At 41.0% G+C, this 19332-nt stretch overlaps 1 protein-coding gene across 2 annotated transcripts; it reads left to right on the top strand.

Annotated features, from left to right (window-relative positions):
* Positions 1 to 1041: 1041 nt before the first annotated feature.
* ENPP4 (ectonucleotide pyrophosphatase/phosphodiesterase 4) lies at positions 1042 to 16260 on the top strand. Of its 2 annotated transcripts, none has more exons than XM_066359292.1 (4): positions 1042 to 1285; positions 7646 to 8507; positions 9176 to 9346; positions 12078 to 16260. In XM_066359292.1, exons 2-4 carry the CDS (start codon positions 7670 to 7672, stop codon positions 12434 to 12436), a joined length of 1368 nt encoding a protein of 455 aa, XP_066215389.1. In that variant the 5' UTR covers positions 1042 to 1285; positions 7646 to 7669; the 3' UTR covers positions 12437 to 16260. The 2 variants fall into 2 exon arrangements, with proteins under 2 accessions (XP_066215389.1, XP_066215387.1); XM_066359290.1 differs by having other exon boundaries at positions 1046 to 1285; positions 12075 to 16260.
* The last annotated feature ends 3072 nt before the right edge of the window (positions 16261 to 19332 follow it).

Raw genomic sequence — 19332 nt, 5'->3', positions numbered from 1 at the left:
TGCCTGTTTGCAAGTCTCTGGGAGCCCTTAGAATTTAGGAGATGCCAGCCTTGGGGGGCAGGGGCAAAGGGACAGGGACAGGTGTGCTCCCAGGAGGGAGAGTGCATGTTGGGTCCTTCATCTTAAGGGTTTTTGAAGACTGGGAGTTTAGTGGAAGATTTCAGTAGAATGTTCATCAGCTTTCCAAGTGGGGCCCTTTCAGGACTGTGGCCTCCATTGACTGGTCAGCCCCAAGGCAGGGGTCGTCACTGTAGCTGGTCCTGTGTCACCCACCTGGTTTTCTTGACTTTCTGAGCCTGGCGCTGAACTACAGCTGAGGTCTACGTGTTATCTCTAGGGAGATGATGACCTTCTGTGTCTGGCTGTAAATTGCTTGGCTGGTTTGTTCAGTTCTTTGTCTCAGTTTCCCCATTCTACTTGCCTACAAATTTTCCTAGCTTCTTATGATCCTGCCTTAGGATGAGTACAATCCCATCCCCCATGCATCTGTCAAAAGAAGTGTCCATTTCTTTGCTGATACTGATTACTAACTAGTGCCCTACTGCAAAGGCTGTGTGTCTCTTTCTTGTAACTTTGCTTGTAAACTGCCTACTACTTAACTTAGCGAGTAAGGTGCTCGCCTTTATAGTAAGACAGACAGCTATTGCAGTGGTAGAACCACCTCGTATTTACCCAGCTCAGCAGGACTGACTGAAACTGCTTTGGATTTGCGCTAGGTCCTGGTGCCACCAGACCCACTTTTTCCTAGGGCACCTAAGCCGCAGGCTGTCCATTACCTAGGGGCACAGCGGGAGTGGCAATAGGCGTGGACTTGGCTATAGCCAGGGCATTTCTGGGGCTCACGTCCTCTCAGGTGCCCTGAAGGGCACTCTGCGCCAGGACGGTATGAAAGGTGCATGGTGGGAGAGAGGAACGAACCTCCGCCAAGTCCAGTTCCACTCTGCGACTGCAGCTGTCGCCGGGTGTACCTGAATCTAACCAATCGGATAGAGAGTTACATTCAAGGCGGCCACGGCATCCAATCCGAGGACATGTCTCAGACTCCAGCGCCCGCCGCGCCTCGGCCGCTGGAAGCAGGTTCCGCCGCGCGCACCGGGCAGCTGCGCACGCCCTGCAGCGCCGCCGGCAGCGCCGGTTCCGGGAGCTCGGGCCGTTCACCCGGGAGGGCGCCCGCTGTTGCGCAGGCGCCTCGGGAGGGGCTGCGCCTCGCCCCCGGCCCTTCGTGGCTCCCTCGCCCCAGGACCCACGAGCGCCAGTTCCGCGCGCTGGAAGGGAGCGGCGGCCGGTGAGTGTGAGCTTTGCGCGCACGGCGTCCCGGAGGGAGTGCCACCCGCTGTCAGCCCGCCAGGGGCTTTGACGGTGGAGGGAGCGACCCACACCGCCTTCTCCTCGGCCCCGGTCCCGGTCACATCCTGGGACGCTGGCGGGGACGCGCCGGGCCGGGCCGCGGTGCGGCTCGGACGGAGCTGGCGGAGGGGACCAGGGAGGGCGCTGGAGAAGGGGACAGACGGTGTCACAGTGTCGCAGGTGGACTGGGCCGGGGGAGGATGCGGTGTGAAGGCTGAAGAGGGGAGTGGGTGACGGCCAGCCGAGGGGCCACGGTGGGCGACGGTGGCAATGAAGGGAGACCGGCCGGCGGGCGGGAGGCATCGCCGGGCATCTGTCTGAATATGAGATTCGTCTTTCTGCTCATTATATAACCCAATTTAGAAAGTGATTTCCTACAAAACGAGACGATTACGATAACATCTAAGTGCTCTTTGTAGGCCGCACACTGTTTGTTAAGCACTTTGCAAACAACACTTCCTTTCTAGGCACAACCCTGCGAGATGACCACATTCCTCTGCACCAAGGGGGGCGGCGGGGTCAGGGAGGCCATGTGTCCGGGACTGTGCGTGTCCGGGGCTGTGCGTGTCCGGGGCTGTGCGTGTCCGGGACTGTGCGTGTCCGGGGCTGTGCGTGTCCGGGGCTGTGCGGCTGGCGACCAGCGAATTCACGTTTATACTGGGGCTGACCCCAGAACGGTTTTGCTGAACCACCAGGTGGTCTGGTGGACCTAAGCCTGAAATCTTGCCAAGCACTATAGGAAGTCACTTGCACGTTTAATATTATGATTTTCTTTTCTTTCTTTCTTTTTCCAGAGACTGTTCCAGACAATTTAAGGAAATTCATTTAATATATGTAAAACATCTCCTCCTTTCTTTTCCAATAGCTGCAAGATATTTGGGAGAAATCTTGATGAAAACACTAGGAGTACATGGTGGTATTATGTTGAGAGTGGCGTAGCTGTAGCCATTTGGAAGATGCTTGCTAGACAATTTTGTGCTCTGGAAAATTGGAGAATGATTTAGAATCCTAAAAAAAAAAAATGAAAAAGTGTTTTAGAGAGCAGTTATTTTTTTTTCTTAGACTATTAAGATAATAACTAATAATGACCTAAAGGAAACCACCTAAGTTATCTGTGTGCATGAACAATAATTCTGTTTTAAAGCTGTATAAGAGTTGCATTACAAATAATATTTGTGAAGTGCTTAGAACAAAGCTTTTGTATTATGGAGCAGATGGGCTGCTAATGGTGACAAATATCTTTCACCACATCCTGTGACTGTTATGCTCTCTCAACTTCACATGGGCTAAGAATGCTAGTGAGAATTGCTTGACAAGCATTCCATCCGGGTAAGAAAGTCACCCCAGGTGATGTAGAGCAGTGGTCCCCAACCTTTTTTGGGCCACGGACCAGTTTAATGTCAGAAAATATTTTCACGGACCGGCCTTTAGGGTGGGATGGATAAATGCACAAAATAAAATTATACGACGTTTATACGGCATAAAAACTGTGGTATTTTTAAATATAATTGTCAAACTTATGAGACAAGCATCAAGAATGAGTCTTAGACGGATGTAACAGAGGGAATCTGGTCATTTTTTAAAAATAAAACATCGTTCAGACTTAAATATAAATAAAACGGAAATAATGTAAGTTATTTATTCTTTCTCTGCGGACTGGTACCAAATGGCCCAGGTACCGGTACCGGTCCGTGGCCCGGGGGTTGGGGACCACTGATGTAGAGTGTGTTTTGTTCCTTCAATTGAAGAAGACCAACTACTACTTCTGGTTGCTGTTGGAATCATTTAGATATAGTGCAGAGGAGTCTGCTTTCTTTTCCCTTTTCTTCTTTGAAAAATTACAGAATGTCTCCCATGTTTTCAAATATAACAATTAGTGATTTCATACCGTGAAACCTACTTGAGAACTCACTGGTGTTTTATTTATAGTTTGCCCCTTGTTAGAATGAAATGGGTAAGCAATAGACATAGAAACAGGCACTGCTGCTGAAAGATGTCCTGGCAGGAAAAGTTCTGTTAATAGTTTGGTGATTATTACTAGACTCGTCAACTTGTTGAGGACATAAAGTTCGTAAGAGCACAGTGAAGCCAAATTGCTTTCTGGGCTTGGGCAACCACTGACCTTCATCTTAATATATGCAAAAAGAAGGGATTAGACTAAATTATTTATAGTTATTTTATAGTTTCACAATATCATCTGCCTGTCCTCGTACAGACTTTTCTGCAACATGACAGGTTTGTAATTATAATGTATGAAAAGAAAGTAAATTTGAGGGTTTGTTCTGCAACACTGTGCATACCCCTTTTACACACAAGGAAATGGATGCTGGGAGAAGTTAGAGCTGTCAGAGATTGCCCATCTACCAAGTGAGAGCTCAGATTCTGGGATCCTTGTTTCAGAGCCTGAAGTCTTTCCACGTTGTCTGTGCTTCTAATTCTGGGACACTTGGATCCTAGTGGTGTATTAAAGGATTACTGACCTCGGGATAAACAACAGCTCATGCACACCTTGAGCATCCTTTTCACTCAAGATTTGGAGAAAAAAGATTTTGTTTAGTGTGTATTTTGTGAGAGAGGCAGACACTGGTTTTTGTTTGTTGTTTTACATATAAGAAGCAGTGTAAAATATTTTCACATAAAAACACCCAAGTCTGTATTATGAAGTACAAATTTCATATAATTTTTGAGGTAAAATGAGACTTAAAAAATGTTTCCTGTTTTGTGGCAGGGCATTCTCAGATGCTTTTAAGATTAGAATTTCCTTTTCTTCTACATATGTAGAAGATGTAATTATTTTATTGAGTTATGATTCACATACTATTCAATTCATTCATTTAAAGTGTAAAATATCACAGTGTGCAACATCGCCACAATCAATTTGGGAATATTTTTTTTACCCTCCAAAAGAAACCTTATATCCTCATTTCTTCCAACCCTTTTCTCAAGGCAACCACTAGTGTACTTTCCATTGCTATAGTGCTGCCTATTCTGGGCATGTGATCTAAATGGAATAAGTGATCTTTTGTGCCTGTCTTCTTTTACTTAGCATGATGTTTCAAACTTGACCCAAGTCACAGCATATATTAGCACTTCATTTCTTTTTATTGCCCAATAATATTTTATTGTGTGATATTAATATTTTATTTATTCTTGGGTCTTAAGAATAATGCAGTTGTATTTGTGTATAAGTTTTAGCAAGGACATAATGCTTTCATTTCTCTTGGGCATGTGCCCAGTAGTAGATTGCTGGGTCATATAGTAACTCTGTTTTGAAGACCTGACAAAATGTAAAATGTTTTCTAAGTGGTTGAACCATTTTATATTCTTACTAGCAGTGTATGAAAGTTCCAGTTTCTCTGTTTTCTTGCCGACATTTGTTAGTGTTTATCTTTTTGATCACTGTATCCATCGTGGTGGGTGGGAAGTGGTATGTCATGTGGTTCTGATTTGCATTTTCTTGATGACTAATGATGTTGAACATCTTTTCATTTGCTTATTCGCTGTCTGTACATGTGTAGGGTTTTGTTTGGTTTTCTTTGCTCATTTTTAAATTGGATTCTTTGCCTTTTTAGAGTTGTTAACTGTTTTTAAAAATATATTCTAGATACAGGTTTCTAAACAGATATGATTTGCAAATATTTTCTCCCTTTCTGTGGATTTTTTGTTGTTTTTTTTTTCATTCATGGTATCCTTCAAAACACAAAAGTATTTAATTTGAATGAAGTCAAAATTATTCTTTTTTTGTAACTTGTGCTTTTGATGCTGTACCTAAGAAGACTTCACCTAACCCAAGGTCATAAAGATTTACTCCTGTATTTTCTTCTAAGAGTTTTTTTATAAAAAATAGTTTTAGTTTTAGCTCTTCATTTTGGTTATCTTTTTTTTTTTTTTTTAGATAGAGAAGGAGGGTGGAGGAGCGGGAAGCATCAACTTGTAGTAGTTTCTTCTGGTATGAGCCTTGACTGGGCAAGGCTGGGGTTTGAAACCAGGAACCTCAGCATTCTAGGTCGACACTTTATCCACTGCGCCACCACAGGTCAGGCTAATTTTGGTTGTTGACTAAGCATACATAAATCAGGAGGCTTTGGCTAGAAATAAATGATAAAGATTTATTCGAAGGTATTACACAATTACGTACTGCATCAAGTATTCCAAAAAAAAAAAAAAAAGACAACCTCAAGCCCAGGTATGTTCAGCTCCGGGTTTTTTTTTTTGTTTTGTTTTGTTTTTTGTATTTTTCTGAAGCTGGAAACGGGGAGAGACAGACAGACTCCCGCATGCGCCCGACCGGGATCCACCTGGCACACCCACCAGGGGCGACGCTCTGCCCCTCCGGGGCGTCGCTCTGCCGCGACCAGAGCCACTCCAGCGCCTGGGGCAGAGGCCAAGGAGCCATCCCCAGTGCCCGGGCCATCTTTGCTCCAATGGAGCCTTGGCTGCGGGAGGGGAAGAGAGAGACAGAGAGGAAGCAAATGGGCGCGTCTCCTATGTGCCCTGGCCGGGAATCGAACCCGGGTCCCCCGCACGCCAGGCCGATGCTCTACCGCTGAGCCAACCGGCCAGGGCCCAGCTCCGGGTTTTGTTCATGCCTGAGCCAGAGAATTGCTAGAGAGAACCAATCAACAGTATCACTAAACATTCATGGTATGTGTTGTCAACACTGACCACAGATCCTACTGTTTCCTTGTACTCTCTCCCATTCCCCACCTTGGCCATGTCTTTGTGTTTCTAAAGACCTTTGACCCTTTTACCACCCTTTCTCCTCTCAATGAACGGCCCCCATAACCCTTGTAACCTTCCCACTCTGCCTCCTCTCAATGAATGGCCCCCATAACCCTTGTAACCTTCCCACTCTGCCTCCTCTCAATGAATGGCCCCCATAACCCTTGTAACCTTCCCACTCTGCCTCCTCTCAATGAATGGCCCCCATAACCCTTGTAACCTTACCACTCTGCCTCCTCTCAATGAATGGCCCCCATAACCCTTGTAACCTTCCCACTCTGCCTCCTCTCAGTGAATGGCCCCCATAACCCTTGTAACCTTCCCACTCTGCCTCCTCTCAGTGAATGGCCCCCATAACCCTTGTAACCTTCCCACTCTGCCTCCTCTCAGTGAATGGCCCCCATAACCCTTGTAACCTTCCCACTCTGCCTCCTCTCAGTGAATGGCCCCCATAACCCTTGTAACCTTACCACTCTGCCTCCTCTCAGTGAATGGCCCCCATAACCCTTGTAACCTTCCCACTCTGCCTCCTCTCAATGAATGGCCCCCATAACCCTTGTAACCCATAGAAGGCAACTCCCTTCACCTCCAGCCCCCAACCCCCTGTGAGCTCATTCCTTTGCTCCTTCTCTCTTGCTCGCTGCCCATCCACAGCGAAGCATTCTACCTAGATCACATACCTTTTATCTTAGGGCCTGAAGAAGACAGAGGAAGACAGAGGCTGAAGGCAAGAAGATTTATTAGGGAAAGATTTTTTTTTTGTAATTTGTGGATTGGTAAAAAAAATAAATAAATTTAAAAAAAAAAGAATGAAAAATAAGGAAAAGCTCTGAGCCTGGGATATTAGGTAGAAAAGTTATGTCTTTGACAGTAAAAAGGGTGTCTAAGAGGGGTGTGGTAATGAAATTCATTTCAACAGCTGCTGGATTTCTTCAGAAGGGACTGTGGCATCCAGGTCCCTGCAGGCTTTGTCTGTCGGCCTCGTGTGATTATTGGATAAGCACAGATTGAGGTGGGGCCTTTCTCTCAAGTAATATTTATCTATTACTCTCCTGTTGTGCGGCAGTGTTTTTCAACCAGAACTGGTGGTGAGCCAGTGTGGTGGAATTCCCACAATATATAAATATTATATATCGGTGGTACTAGTCATTAAACTAGAAAAGCAGTCTCCCTCTCTGGAGACTCTGAAAGCTCAGCATTGTTTCTGTTTTGTGAAAAAAGGATGGTTTTTGTTCATCTGTTCTTACTAAGCTTTTAGAATAATTGCTAAATTTCTAATTCCAGACAAACAAGGTAGCCAAACAAAAAGTATTATTACGTTGAGTATAAGAATGGTCCATTTCCCCTTCAGAGCATGAAGGCTGGGGCAGGACATATGTAAGTAGGAAACCGGAAAAGTCAAGGTGATTTTTAGTGATTCCAAATTTCGCTGTATTCAGTTCTGAGTTGGTAGAGGTAAAGCTGGTGTATGGAAAGTTTTATAAGTGTTGGTTCTCTTCTCATGATGGTTACACTTTTGAAACCTAACCCAAATCAAATAGCATTACAGCCTGTGCATTGTGTTTTTATATTTTAGGGACCCTGATTGCTCTCCGTCACCATGTTCAATATGAAGTTATTGGTAATTCTTTTATTTTATGGACTTATAAATGCTTGTAGAGGTAATAACTCTTCTCATACTTTGCCACCGAAGTTACTACTGGTGTCCTTCGATGGATTCAGAGCTGACTATCTTCAGAACTATGAATTTCCTCATCTCCAGAATTTTATCAAAGAAGGTGTCTTGGTAGAGCATGTTGAAAATGTTTTCATCACAAAAACGTTTCCAAACCACTACAGTATTGTGACAGGCTTGTATGAAGAAAGCCACGGCATTATAGCTAATTCCATGTATGATGTAATCACAAAGAAACATTTTTCTGACTTTAATGACAGGGATCCTTTTTGGTGGAATGAGGCAATACCTATCTGGGTGACCAATGAGCTTCAGGGAAACAGGTCAAGTGCTGCTGCTATGTGGCCTGGTACCGATATACCCATTCACAACACCACGCCTTCCTATTTTATGAATTATAGCTCCTCCGTATCATTTGAGGAGAGATTAAATAACATTACCATGTGGCTGCGCAATTCAGACCCACCAGTTACTTTTGCAACACTCTATTGGGAAGAACCAGATGCAAGTGGACACAAATATGGACCCGAGGATAAAAAAAACATGAGCAAAGTGTTGAAAGAAGTAGATGACCTTATTGGTGACTTGGTCTACAAACTCAAGATGTTAGGATTGTGGGAAAATCTTAATGTGATCATTACGAGTGATCATGGGATGGCCCAGTGTTCTCAGGACAGACTGATAAACTTGGATCTCTGCATCGATCCTTCCGACTACACTCTTATTGATTTGAGCCCAGTTGCTGCGATACTTCCTAAAATAAGTAAGTAAACTTTTAGCCAAGGGATACTTGAATGAAGCAATACATTGAGGAGAGCGGGTTTTGTAAGACAATGAAGCTCTGGCTTTCGGGACCTGTATTCTTAAACCTCCTCAAAGTGGGATTATATGTCCCCCCCCACCCCCGCCCCCGCCCCACTGTACAAGTTTTTAAGCAATTAGCTTGAGGTTTAGGTTCAGAATGATTATTTCTTTGCTTTTTGATATAATTTGTAATTATTCACATAAATGGAAAAAGGAAATTTTTACCCTTAAAAGTATCTTGAATTTTTGTGTGAGATAGACCTTTTGTTTACTGATCTTAGAATTAGTGATCAATAGTAACATGTAATTAGTTAATATCTACTTAGGAAGCTAGATGTGAAAATCACCTTTGTATAAAAAGGCCATCAGGAATAATAACAAAATGAAAAAAGACCTTTGTGAACGCTTTGGAAAATGTGTGTGTCCCTGCGTGCGTGTGTGTGTGCGTGCGTGTGTGTGTCCCAACACTGTCATGTGATTATTGCCCCCCCTTTTTTAGCATTAAAAGTGATTCAGTAGATAATATTGTTAAGGATTTATTTCTAGTTATTCTAGTTAGAAGTATTTTTCCTTATTGGTTAACCATGGCGTTTTTCCTTTTCTACTCCCCCCTCTCCCCCCCCCCAGATAAAACAGAGGTTTATAACAAACTGAAAAACTGTAGCTCTCACATGAATGTGTATCTCAAAGAAGACATTCCTGCCAGGTTTCATTACCAACATAATGATCGAATTCAGCCTGTTCTTTTGGTTGCCGATGAAGGCTGGACAATTGCGCTAAATAAATCATCATTAAAATGTAAGTATTCATGTAGGATATTTCTCTTGTGTCCTAGGGATAAATCATACACTTACATTGTTCTGTTAACTGGGTACTTTGATTTAGAGGTCTTGACACAGCGTAATTATTCCAGTTTTCGATTAGACAGTTGTGAGGTCTTCATTCAGTTCTCAGGTTTCGATTTGATAGCGATTCACAGTAACACAATTTCACCCTTACATTAGAAGGTTGGGTGACCTTCTGGGGTGAAGGTGTCGTTTTACTTTCTTACCAAAACTGCAGTTACTCTCACTCAAGATTGGTTGTCTTGACTTTTAGAACACGAAAGAGAAGTAAAGAAACAAAGAAATAAAAGACACAAAGTAAATGGTGAGAGATGAGCTAGTTCAAATTTTTTATTTTTTTTATGTTGAAAAATATTTTGATAAGAAGTAATCAAGGCACAACTAAGCAAAACGAGTCAATGCTTCTCTCTCTCCCCCCCCCCTTCCTTCCTGTCTCTCCTAAAAGAAAATAAAAATAAATTGTCCAAATAAGCCTAAGTCTTTCCCTGAAGATGAAATCATTCACGTGAAAGCTACAGCTATTTAGAACAGTGGGCAAGAACCGGAAAGTAAACAAACAAAAACCTGCTCGGTAAACAAAACAGATGTATCAGAATCTCTCCTAAAACTGAGGAAATGTGTAGGGGAGAGTTACAGGTCTTCAGTGGCACAAACTTATTTATCCATGTGTCACATTCAATCTGAATACTTAAAAGATTGGATTTTGTAGGAGATAGGAGTCAGCAAACTTTCTATGAAAGGCTAGATAGTAAATACATACTTTAGGCTTTGTGGGCCAGCTGGTCTCTGTCTCAGCTGCTCAACTGTGCCTTTGCAGTGAGGAAGGCAGCCATGGGCGACATGTGTAAACAGGGTGACATGGGGCGTTCCGATGACATTTTGTTCAGGAAAGCAGGTGGAGAGCTGAATTTGGCCAGGGGCTGTAGTCTGCACTCCCCAATCGATAGCATTTCAGAAGCATCAGGCAAGAATAGAACTAAGGGTCAGTGGAATTACATATTATTTATATGTATATCTAACCATTGTTGAAAACTTGGAAAATACAGAAAAGTTTAGAAAAGAGAACAAAAACTATCCATAATTCTTCAATACAGAAGTACAGAAAAATGTTAATTGGGTTTTCCCCCTTCTAACTCTTCCTCTATTATATATACTTCATATTTTTACATTTTTGAAATCATAATATCTATATACATATAGTGTTGTGTTATGCTTTATATTGGTCATAGCATTTTTATTATGAAATATATAAGGTCTACCGGAAAGTTCTGTCCATTTCTATCACAAGTTTCGACATGTAAGCACGTTTATTTGGCGCATGTGTGCCTCTCTGGTTTTATTATTTAATTAATGTATACATACTGATGTAGCAAATTAACTAAAACAAAGTTGATTCACGTTAATCTTATGTGTAAAGCGATAGTGTACCCATGGCTACTGATAAAGTTCATTTACGCCACTGTAATTTTTACGAATTTCAACAAGGAAGAAATGCTACAGAAGCATGTCTGTTGCATCCACCATATTCCCCGGACTTAGCACCCTCCGACTATCACTTGTTTTTGTCCTTACAAAATTTTTTGAAGGGCAAAAAATTCAAAAATGAAGAAGGTATCAAACAAGCACTGGTTCAATTTTTCACATCAAAAGATAAAACATTTTTCAAAAATGGGATATACAAATTGCCCTCACGCTGGCAAGAAATCATTAATAATAATGGCAATTATATTATTTAATAAAGTTTATTGACGGTAAGAAAAATTTGTATTTTGTTTTATTCCAAAAACAGAACTTTTCAGTAGACTTTATATTAAAGGCAATATTTGTTCAAGTAAAGCTAGAATCTGGCATTGGTGTTCTCTCTACTAGGGACCATCACATTTTTTTTTTTTTTTTTTGAGTTAGACTTTTACTGTCATTACAGGTTGGAGTCATCTGGTTAGACTTCATGTTCAGGACAGGAATCCCACCTGTGACGTTCACAGTTACCTGGCTCTCCAGATGTTGAGGTGTTCATTGATTGTCAGTAAACCAGTGCTGTATTATATAATCCTGTTTCATACAGGAGCAGTGGACGTAGCTAAGTGCAGGTTCACTTCTTCTCCATTCACTGGTGTTAAATTAACTCACTCCTGCTCTCCCCAGTTATTCAAGACTTTCAGCCCAACACTCTTATCTCCGGTGCTATTTGCAGTGGGTTTTTGCAAATAGTGCTGGAGATTAACAGGTGAAGTAGGTGGGGCTAGGACTGAGAGATAAGTCCATGAGATTGAGAAATAGTGTGTTTTTGTTTTTGATTGATTTTAGAGAGACAGGGAGAGGAGGAGAGGTGGGGCGGGGAAGCATTCATTTGTTGTTCCACTTAGCTGTGCATTCATTGGTTGGCATTTCTGTAGGACACTCTTAACTGCCTGAGCTAACCGGCCTGGGCCAAGAAATAGTTTTACAGCCTGAGGTCATGGCTATTTGGGAAGAAGTGTATGTGTATGAAATAGGGAGCATGGATGAGTGGAAGAAAGTAGAAAATTTTATTTCTGGCCCCTGTCTGGTCCGACTAATCAGAACTCCCATGGATAGGAATTACACTGCCAAGACTTCCGTGTATTTCCACTTTGAGCAGGTTATTTTGTAAGGGAAAGATGGCTCTTACTTAATATTAATATCTTTTTGTTCTTTTCCAGTAGGTGACCACGGTTATGATAATTCTTTGCCTAGTATGCACCCATTTCTGGCTGCCCACGGTCCCGCGTTTCGCAAAGGCTACAAACAAAGCACAATTAACAATGTGGATATTTATCCAATGATGTGCCACGTCCTGGGATTAGAACCACATCCCAATAACGGAACCTTAAGTCATACTAAGTGTTTGTTAGTTGACCAGTGGTGCATCAAACTTCCGGAAGCCATTGGGATTGTTATTGGTGCCCTCTTGGTCTTGACCACTCTGACAGGCCTCTTGATCATCATGCAGAATAGACTATCTGTCCCGCGGCCGTTTTCCCGTCTGCAGCTACAAGACGACGACGATCCTCTAATTGACTAACATGTGCTCGGGTTTATGCGCTGTGTCTTTGCTTAGTCACAAAACCAATGGTACACCCAAGGTATTCTTGCTATGAAAATGTATACTTTGAGGGACTAAGAATTTAGCACACTATCATGATTGTGTTTTGTTTTTCTTTGTGTTTTCTTTTGGTTCATTTGGCTAATACCAAAAAATCCCTGACCACAGTAAAAATTACTAGTAAATCATTAGTTAACACTAACTATTTCTCTAACTAGAAACATTTTTTAAGAAAAATACTGCCTCGCCTTTTTTTCTTTTCGCAGTGAAAATCTGACACATCTTTAAGATTAAGATGAAAATATACCAAAACTTAGTGGGCATGATTTTCTAATAAATTTCTATATTTGCAAATAAAACAATAGACTATTTATGTAATTAGTAGAATTTGTGTTTTAGGGAGGAAAAGTGGCCTATATTTTTATATTTACCTTTAATAGTTTGTATCCCAAGTAAAACCTTGAGTTAGGAAATTCTCTGTGATGATTAATAAAAGGAGTTAACCAGGCAGAAAAGCTCAAGCGTATGAAGATATTTTAAGAAAAGCTATTATAAAAAAGACAAAGTCTGTATCTTGACCACTATGTCTTTGTTGATACCCTAAAGGTGATTTTTAAATCTCAAAAGTTTTATCTTTCAAAGATTATTGCTAAAAAGAAATTAAAACAGGGAGAAACACATTTCCTAAAAAGCGTTTGTGCTTTATGCCTTTGTGTAAGTTACTTGTGTGTGCGCACAAGTGTGTTAGCCGCATGGGCGTGCAGTCTGGACGTGACTTTTAAAGGAGACCAGAGGCGGACGTGACCACAGGGAGGCTCCCACATTCCCACAGAACACAGTTCTCAGGAAAGGTTACACTGCACTTTATATTTGTCTACCTTCTTCTAACTCAAGTTAATACAATTTTTGGAATTCATTCTTTATTGTTACCATTTTTAACTTCCTCACATTCTTTTTTTTTTTTTTTTTACAGAGACAGAGTCAGAGAGAGGGATAGACAGGGACAGACAGACAGTAAAGGAGAGATGAGAAGCATCAATCATCAGTTTTTTGTTGCACATTGCAGACACCTTAGTTGTTCATTGATTGTTTTCTCATATGTGCCTTGACCGTGGGCCTTCAGCAGACCGAGTAACCCCTTGCTCGAGCCAGCGACTTTGGGTCCAAACTGGTGAGCTTTTGCTCAAACCAGGTGAGCCTGTGCTCAAGCTGGTGACCTCAGGGTCTCGAACCTGGGTCCTCGGCATCCAAGTCCGACACTCTATCCACTGTGCCACCGCCTGGTCAGGCAATTTTCTCATGTTCTTATCATTAGAGGTATCCAAGTGCTACAGAAAAATGTATGACTTGATTACCATGTTTCCTCACGTATAAGATGCGCTCATGTCTAAGACGCACCTTAATTTTGGGGCCTGAAATTTGAAAAAAGAAATTATTACATTGTTATTGAACTCAAGTTTTATTCACCATAAAATTCCAACAACTCCTCATCACTGTCAAAACTCTTCTCCATTAGCTTGTCCTCATCTGTGTCTGATGATGAATCACTGTCTTCATAGATTGCCTCGTCCTCAGTTCCACCTATGGCGTTGGAAATGCCACAACCACTGTATAAGACGCATCCAGTTTTTAGACCCCACATTTTTCAAAAAGGGTGTGTCTTACACATGGGAGACATGGTATAAATCTGCCTTTGATTGGGTTAGAATGAGGAAAAGAGAATTTTATGTTAACTTCTGGGACTTTTATGCCTTACTTTTTAGACAATAGTTATATTTAAAACGGAATTTAGTAATTTTTGCTCTTTTACATTATTCTCATGGTAAGTGGCAAAATGAATTCCCAACATTGCCTAGCTTGAGTGCTAGGTGGTACCTTTTAATAATCAAAATTAATATGAAGAGCCTGACCTGTGGTGGCGCAGTGGATAAAGCGTCGACCTGGAAATGCTGAGGTCGTCGATTCAAAACCCTGGGCTTGCCTGGTCAAGGCACATACAGGGGTTGATGCTTCCTGCTCCCCCCCCCCCCATCTCTCTCTCTCTGTCTCTCTCTTGCCTCTCTAAAAAATGAATAAATAAAATCTAAAAAAAATATGAAGAAACCATTGCAGCAGACTAGATTGTATCTATTAGAGGAAAAATCGGGTTCAAGAACCATTCATTAGGATCTAGGGCAAGCAACTGGTATTAGTGGTGTGATCTTTAAAGTTTTGACAATATAAGATAAAGTAGGCAACTGTTTTGCAGTTACAACAATAATGTACAGTGAATCACAACCCAGTTAAATGTTGGTTATCTGTGTGTGATGGTTAAGAACAATGGTGTTAATCATTAAGTGCATAATTCACCCTATTTGGTCACTGCTGACTTTCTGATCCTGGTGTTTAGTGCCTATTGTATTTGGGGTTCTTGAGAAGCATTTTCATATCCTGCATAAGTAGTTCATGCTGTTATTGGTCATAAGTTGACTGTGTTAAAGCAGTATAGTAAGTAAATGAAATAAAAGCAATAGGACTAATTTTGCTTTCTGATGAATTTTATTTCTGATGTTTTCCTCACACGAAAGTTATCCTAAAGGTTAATAGTTGATCTGAATGAAATAGTAGAAAATTTTCTTTTCTACTTCAAATTCTATTAAAAAAAACAATAAAGAACAGAACAGTCACATTTAAAGCTGTGGATACTTTTTAAATAGCAGCAGGATATTCTACCCTATTTGTGTAGAGTCTGGTCCTTGGAATGGTGTGAGTTTTAGTGACTGCATTAGCTTGGTTGATGGGGTACATTTCAGAGATCTCTACCTGGCGTCCAGCCCGCAGGTAGATTTTATATAGGACGGAACAGGAAAGATGTGCTATGTCTCAACCTTTGAACAAAGGACAGTTGCTTATTTGTCTTGTCTTTCGTTCTCAAAATATTAACTTTAATTAAAATTGTAAATTTATATATGTATATATGTTTATGGGACAAGAAAAGAATATTTAAGCAGAGATGGTTTTATATACTATTATATTGAACTTTGTGTTAATTCATTTGTATCTATAAAACATCACTGTTAAAGCCAATGATCCTCTTATTCCATTGAGCAAATCTCTTAGTAAAGCTAGCCTTTTACATTAAGGTTTTGGTGTATTTTGTCAAATAATTGACTAATGCTGCTGTTTTCTGGGTAGTAGAAAGTATTTTGCTGTTTAATGATATTTAACTTGATAACATAGTCAAAGGTAATAGGAAAACTTTTATTAAGTGTTTATTAATTCAGTGAGTGACTTCAGAATAAGTACATTTACTTAATAACACAGGGACAGTTCTGTCATTAACATGAAAGTTCTTCTGGTAAACAGCAACAGAATAAAAATTATTTTAATGTTCTGTATGATAGGCTTTGTCTTATTGTTCCATTAAACTTGGTCTAAGAATTTGAAGATAACATTTTGGGACATTAAAGGATTACAGATGCCTTTGCATTGTCCTCGGGTTTCTTCCTCTCTAGCCCGTATCTGGTAAGCTTTAAGGGTGATTGCACTGAATTTCTTTTTTTGGAGGGTTCTACACTTCATTGTCAATACATAACGCTTCAAATAAAGGACAAAGATGAGATGGAAAATGTCTACTGTCAGTTCTTAAAATAGTGTGTAAATACAATGACATGAGTGTGCTCTAAAAAATGTGTATGTTGGTGCCTTAAGTTAAAGTAAAACATGTTTTGATTATATTGTTTGAATTCATAATTATTGGCTTTGTTTATGATTTAAGTTTATCTGAATAAAATCTACCAAAACATTTTTACTGTATTACTAAATATAGAATGCAATGTCATTGATGTTTTTTTTTTTTAATTTGTCACCTTGCACCATATACATACTGTGACAGATTGTGACATGACTTATTAATACAGCAAAATTCCACATGAACCTAGCTGGGTAGCTCAGTTGGAGTGTCATCCAGTACTCCACGGTTACAGGTTCAATCCCTGGTCAGGGCACATACAAGAATCAACTAATGAGTGCATAAATAAGGAACAACAAATTGATCTCTCTCTTCCTCCCTTCTCTCTCTCTAAAAATCAATAAATAAAAAATTTAAAATCCATGTAAGCATTCATTACAGATGTTTTAAAACCAGGATTAAATGTATAACATTTAACCAGATTTTTAAAACATCTGGTATAAATAAGTACACTGTCTAGCATAAGGACATGATTGGAAAGAGAGCCAATATAAATTTGGCAGAGCTTCCGGAACAATAATTGGATTACAATAGAAAGGAAGACGTTTTAAAAAGCTGATTAGAAAAGCATTTAGGGTAAGGAGAGATTATAGTATTTAAATTCTGTTTTGCACAGACCCTCAAGTATCTAATGTCTAAACGAGCGTACGTTCAACAAAGTTTCCTGTGGTAGAGCAGGGATTAATTCACTTCCTACTTCTACATTTGGTAAACACTGCTCGGAACTGGGAAAAAGAATAGAAGGCGCTTCCTTTACTCGGCATGAGTCCAGTAGCATTTCAAAAGTGGTAAAAACAACAAATTACTTATGTGTACACATGATTTAACTCTTGTTGCAGACCCTTTGGGGCCAGAACCGTTTTCTTGGCTCAGGAACCATATGCTTTCCGAAATTTGGTTGCCAGATTCGCCGCTTTCCTGCAGCGCCAGCCCTCACGGTGCCAGTGCTCGGGCACCATTCTAGTCCTACCCACACACACTGATTCAGAAACTGTGAGAATCCAGATGAGCCTGTTGGGTCCTGGAGTCCCGTCATGTGCACAAACAGCTGATGAAAACATACATATAGTTGTGTACCCTAATGTATGCAGGTAGTGACAAGCGTTGAGACTGCTAGGTCCTGAGAGCAGTTTCTTGTCTCGTGGCCAAAATTACCTGGCAAAGGCAGAGTCTTACTCAACAGACCTCTCTACACATAGCTGTGCCTGCTTGACCTCTGAAATCTGATTCCAACTGTCAATAAGCTGAATCTAGTGGCTCACCTACTGACAGCTCTATATTGATGGTTTATAGGTACATGTCTCTGGTTCAGACCAACCTCCTGTGTTAAAGATCTGAATTGCCAGTGACCCAAACAGCATTCTTTTCATATCTGCCATGCTTAGCTTCACTTTAATAGATGGGTGGTGGAAAGGAGCAACAGAAACTAACCCAACAGCCTGACCAGGCAGTGGATAGATAGAGCATCGGCCTGGGAAGCTGAGAACTCAGGTTCAAAACCCCAAGGTTGCCAGCTTGAGCGCAGGGTTGCTGGCTTGAGCATGGAATCATAGACATGACCCCACGGTTGCTGGATTGAGCCCAAAGGTTGCTGGCCAGGGGTCACTGGCTTGGCTAGAGCTCCCTGGTCAAGGCACATATGAGAAAGCAATCACTGAACAACTAAGGTGCTGCAATATATATATTGTATGATTCCATTTGGATAACATTTAAAAATAGGAGAAAGGATTCTGTTGTGTTCCTAGTCAGGATAGTGTTACCGTCAGGCAGAAGGGAGGAGGTAGAGGTTGGGTCTTAACGAGAGTCTCTCTGGAGTGCTGGTCACTTTTCATCATTTCTAAAGTGAAGTTACACCAATTTGTTCTCTTAGTGATAACTAGCCACATTTACTATTTGTACACACTCTTTATGTCTTACTTCAATGAAACAGCTAAAATAATTAACAATACATACTACAAAGAAACAACTTAAAACAAATAAAGACTTACAATGTATAAAAGAATCAAAGGGCTAAACCTGGAAGATGAAGTACCTCAAATGATGTAACAAAAAGAATTGGGAAATATTGAGAAATGAACAATCAACCAATTCAGAAGATTCAACATCCAACTAATATGCGTGCCAAAGAGGGTAAACAGAAAATGAAGGAAAATATAAACTAAAATAAATGAGAGTTTGCTGGAATAAAAAAGAGATATAAGCCTTTAGTGCTAGAATGGCTCCAGTTGCAATGGAGCAACGCCCCAAATGGGTGGAGCATCACCCCCTAGTGGGCATGCTGGGTGGATCTGGTCCCATGCATGCGCGAGTCTGTCTCTCTGCCTCCCCAATTCTCACTTCAGAAAAGTACAAAAAAGATATAAGCCTTTAAAATGAAAGGGACCCGAGGGGCAAGTGGAGTATCCTTAGATAGTAAATGTAAAATTTCAGGGAAGTGAGGATTTATTAACAAATGTTCTATAAGGGAGGCGGGAGGGGGAGAAGGAGGGTGGGGGCAGACGGGGAGAAGGAACCTTAACCATATATTGGCATGAAACTTCTCAGCAGCAATCCTGACCACCCCTGTAGAAAATGACAATGATCCAGTTAGAGATATCAAAACACTTTCTTGTACAGTTCTACCTTTTTCCAGGAGCTTTTATTGTTGTTTTGCATTCCTTGCCTGTTATGGACTGAATTGTATCCCCTCAAAGTTCATTATGTTGAAGTCCTAAACTCCAGTCTGGATCAGGGTCCCTGGGGTCTGCCTTCCAGTTTACACTAATATGTCATGCAAGCCACTTTACAGTTTTTGTTAAATCAGGGAGTTGAAGGGCCCCTTAGGTCTCTGCCGGCTCTATGCTTCTTGAGTGCGTCACCCTTAATAAATAGCTGAAAAAATTCTGAGAACTAGAAGAGCTGGGATCTTCATTAGATTTCTCAGAAATGGTTCTGAAACTAGTAACAGGATCCTAGTTTTATCTTAAGAGGTCAGAAAGCATTTTGAAACGCAATTTTACATTTATTTATAGGAATTTCAAATGAAATGGCAGGTGGTGCCCTGGCTGGGTAGTTCGGTTGGTTTGAGCATAGTCCCATGAGCCGGGGTTGCACAGGTTTGATTCCCAGTCAGGGCACACACAAGAATCAACCAGTGGATGCAGAA

Source organism: Saccopteryx leptura, chromosome 1, assembly GCF_036850995.1.
Source record: "Saccopteryx leptura isolate mSacLep1 chromosome 1, mSacLep1_pri_phased_curated, whole genome shotgun sequence".
NCBI lineage: Eukaryota > Metazoa > Chordata > Mammalia > Chiroptera > Emballonuridae > Saccopteryx > Saccopteryx leptura.
This window is presented reverse-complemented; position numbering and strand designations above follow the sequence as displayed.